The sequence below is a fragment of the Otolemur garnettii genome, unplaced genomic scaffold (genome assembly GCF_000181295.1).
Source record: "Otolemur garnettii isolate 467f Iridium unplaced genomic scaffold, OtoGar3 scaffold00152, whole genome shotgun sequence".
NCBI lineage: Eukaryota > Metazoa > Chordata > Mammalia > Primates > Galagidae > Otolemur > Otolemur garnettii.
The window spans coordinates 4,161,623-4,165,579 of NW_003852547.1; the positions used below are offsets into that span (position 1 = coordinate 4,161,623).

Here is a 3,957-nt window from a genome sequence, read left to right on the forward strand (position 1 = left end):
GGCAAAGGGTGAGAAAATGAGACTCTGTCTAAAAAAAAACAAAAAAACAAAACCTAGAATTTCCTAATGTTCTGTTGCAAACTGTTGTGGGCTCATCTTGTATATTTCCTGATTAGGAATGAATCAGGCTTTTCTCCAAGGAGCCCTGGTTCTTTTGATAGGGCAAATGGTATTTAAAGACCATAATCTCGGTGTGAAGGTCCCTTTTGTTCTTGAATTTGCTATTCTTCTCCATTCCTTTCATCTCCCCAGCAAAGGAAAAATCTGTTTCTTATTCCAAGTTCTTATTCTTCTTCTTGTGGAAAAGTCCTCCTAACAGTTTAGGATTTTGGAATGATGATAGTTATAACTGATGGAGGAGGAAGTGCTTTATGGGAGTTAACTAGAAAAGAAAAAAAAGGGAGGAGAGCAGGGAAGGAAATTGCAGAGGGCCCTGCAGGCTTGTGAAGGGCAATAAGGATCTGCTAGGGGACTAACTCCAAAGCCAAGGAGCCTAACTAATCCCAGAGCCATGCTGAGCCAGTACTGCAGTCTAGGGCAAAAGGGTGCCTCATGTGAGCCCCTAAATACACTCCTAAAATATCATTCCCTGGTTTGAACCAAGTAGAAAAAATTAACAAAAGTTTCAACCTTTTCAAACCCACAAAACACCTATGACTATACATAAAAGCCGGAGTTACCCAATAGGTTTGCATACACAGTCAGGTTGCTGAACCTCCATAAACCCGCCCAGCTAGGGGTGGAACCCATGGACTGATTGGCAACTACCATCCCCATTGCACAATAATGCAGGGTTGTAAAACAAACCAGGACAGGCTGTTTTTAAATACAATTGGTGGCTGGTGCCTGTAATCTAAGCACTCTGGGAGTGGGAGGCAGGAGGATTGATTTAGCTCAGGGCCAGCCTGAGCAAGAGCGAGACCCTATCTCTACTAAAAATAGAAAAATTTGCTGGGTGTTGTGGCAGGTGCCTGTACTCTCAGCTACTTGAGAAACTGAGACAAGAGGATAACTTGAGCCCAGGAGTTTGAGGTTGATGTGGCTGTGAGCTATGACACGTTAGCACACTACCCTGGGCAACAGAGTGAGACTCTGCCTCAAAACAACAACAAAACCATGGATTTTGGGGGGCATTATTTTTGATTCTTTGAAATATTGTATTAAAATATTATTTATTTTGATGACTGAATTTTTGGGTCTCCCTCCACTAAATTTTGTGCCCAAATGAGTGAGGCATTGCCAAACCACTGCCTTCTTTGGGTAGCCTCTTGGACATAGAGCATGGAGCTGACTATCTGCTTTAGGGATGGAGGCGGTGTGCCCCATGCGTGGGAAGAGCGGGTGGAGGTGGTGTGCCACATGCGTGGGAAGAGGGGGTGGAGGTGGTGTGCCACGTGTGTCGGGGCCGCTATCCATTCATACATCCCCATTTGTAGATAATATTAAAAATATCTGGCTGGGCACAGTGGCTCATGCCTGTAATCCTAGCACTCTGGGAGGCTGAGGCAGGTAGATTGGCTGAGCTCAGAAGTCTGAGGCCAGCCTGAGGAACAGCGAGATCCCGTCCCTACTAAAAATAGAAGAATTAGCCAGGTGGCACATACCATGGCACTCAAGTGAGACTGTCTAAAAACAAAACAAAACAAAATCTAACAATCTGTCATGGCACTGACCAATAAAATGGATAGTGGCTACAGGGCTGCAGCAGGAGGAGGCTTTAACCACCAGGTTGCTGGATTGTGGAGAAGTCCAGGGGCTTTGTGGGAGGTGACAGAGTGGCAGGAGGCCCTATCAGAGTGGAAGCATTTTAATATTTTAATAAATACATGACATCCCAGCTAATTCTCAGCCCTCAGCATCCCTATTTCCTGGGAGAAACCTGAGGCACACAAGGGCAAAAACTCACATGGCTATGACAGGCCCCTGAGAACGTGTCTGCCGACTCATCGTCTTCTGACCTCTCTGATTCTACTTAGGATCCCATGGAGAACAGCACCTATGATTATCCTGACTATTCTGGAACCCTGGATCCCAACATCTTTGTGGACAACCATTCCGACAAGCTGAAACCTCTGGACATCGTGGCCTTGTCCATCTATGCAATGGTGTTCTTGGTGGGAGTGCCGGGCAATGCCCTGGTGGTATGGGTGACAGCCTTTGAAGCCAGGCGGGCGGTCAATGCCATCTGGTTCCTCAACCTGGCGGTAGCTGACTTCCTCTCTTGCCTGGCGCTGCCCATCCTGTTCACCTCCATCATTCAGTACAACCACTGGCCCTTTGGGGAGACCGCCTGCCGCGTGCTGCCGTCCCTCATCCTGTTCAACATGTATGCCAGCATCCTGCTGCTGGCCGCCATCAGCGCCGACCGCTTTGTGCTGGTGTTTAACCCTGTCTGGTGCCAGAACTTCCGAGCCACTGGCTTGGCCTGGGTGGCCTGCAGTGTGGCCTGGGGCCTGGCTCTGCTGCTGACCATACCCTCCTTCCTGTACCGCGTGGTGCACAAAGATCACTTCTCCTCCAAGACGACGTGTGGCACTGACTATGGCCGAGGCAGGAGGCACACAGAACGTGCCGTGGCCATCGTCCGGCTGGTTGTGGGCTTCGTGTGGCCGCTTCTCACCCTCACTATCTGTTATACCTTCCTTCTGCTCCGGACATGGAGCCGTAGGGCCACACGGTCCACCAAGACGCTCAAGGTGGTGGTGGTAGTAGTGACCTCCTTCTTTGTCTTTTGGCTGCCCTACCAGGTGACAGGGATGATGATGGCTTTGCTTACCCCAGACTCATCCCTCTTTAAGAAGGTGAGCAAAGTGGACACCCTGTGCATCGCCTTTGCCTATGTCAACTGCTGCATCAACCCCATTATCTACGTGGTGGCTGGCCAGGGCTTCCAGGGCCGACTGCGCAAATCCCTGCCCAGCTTGCTTCGGAACGTGCTGACTGATGAATCCGTGGCGAGGGAGAGCAAGTCTTTCACACGTTCCACAGTGGACACCTCAACTGAGAAGTGCCAAGCTGTGTGAGGGGAGGACTCCTAGGTCACCATGGCCCATGTCCCCCTTCCTTTGTGGCCACTCTTGCTCAGCTTGTTTTAACTCTGCTCTCAAAAGGGTGCTGTCATCTCCGTGAACTCTTCTTCATTCTTCTTGTCTTTCTCAGATTTGTGGCTCCTCTCCCAAGCTGACTGTCCTCATCCTTCCTCACTTGCTTTTAGGGAGCCCTGACCTGTCTCTTCATCCTAGATTTTTGAAGGAAACAAACAGAAGCTAATGTATCTTTAGTGTCCCAGAGGGCAATATGTGTCTGCGTGTGTGTGTTGTGTGAACAGAGGACATTCAAATGCTTGCAAATAGAAACAGTCTTATCAAAAAACCCCAGTTATATATTTATTTAATGGAGAGTTGGAAAAATGTAACTGGCAGCTCAAAAGTTATATTCTCCTTTAATACAAAACAAAAGTACCCGGAGCTATCTAAGCTCTTATAAGTGAGTTGATTTAAAGAGAAATATTAAATTAAAATATGACTTAGGTTTTTTTTTTTTGCAGTTTTTGGTTGGGGCTGGGTTTGAACCCACCACCTCAGGTATATGGGACTGGTGCCCTACTCCTTTGAGCCACAGGTGCTGCCCATGGGTTGGTTTTTTTTTTATAATGTGTTAAGTAAAAAGATGTTATGTGCAAAAAGGGTGAGAAACCCCACCTGGGGCTCGGCGCCTGTGGCTCAAGCGGCTAAGGTGCCAGCCACATACACCTAAGCTGGTGGGTTTGAATCCAGGCTGGGCCCACCAAACAACAATGATGGCTGCAACCAAAAAATAGCCAGGCATTGTGGCAGGCGCCTGTGGTCCCAGCTACTTGGGAGGCAGAGGCAGGAGACTTGCTTGAGCCCAGGAGTTGGAGGTTGCTGTGAGCTGTGATGCCAGGGCACTCTACCCAGGGGGATAGCTTGAGGCTCT

The 3,957-nt window shown here is 48.7% G+C and overlaps 1 protein-coding gene across 1 annotated transcript in view; it reads left to right on the plus strand.

Moving 5' to 3' along the window:
- Positions 1–3,520, plus strand: part of C5AR1 (complement C5a receptor 1) — a 14,997-nt gene extending 11,477 nt beyond the window's left edge. The window contains exon 2 of the mRNA XM_003799551.3: positions 1,977–3,520. Within this exon, the coding sequence (XP_003799599.2) occupies positions 1,977–3,023 (1,047 nt within the window). The 3' untranslated portion in view covers positions 3,024–3,520. The remainder of the gene's footprint in view (positions 1–1,976) is intronic.
- Positions 3,521–3,957: the final 437 nt, after the last annotated feature.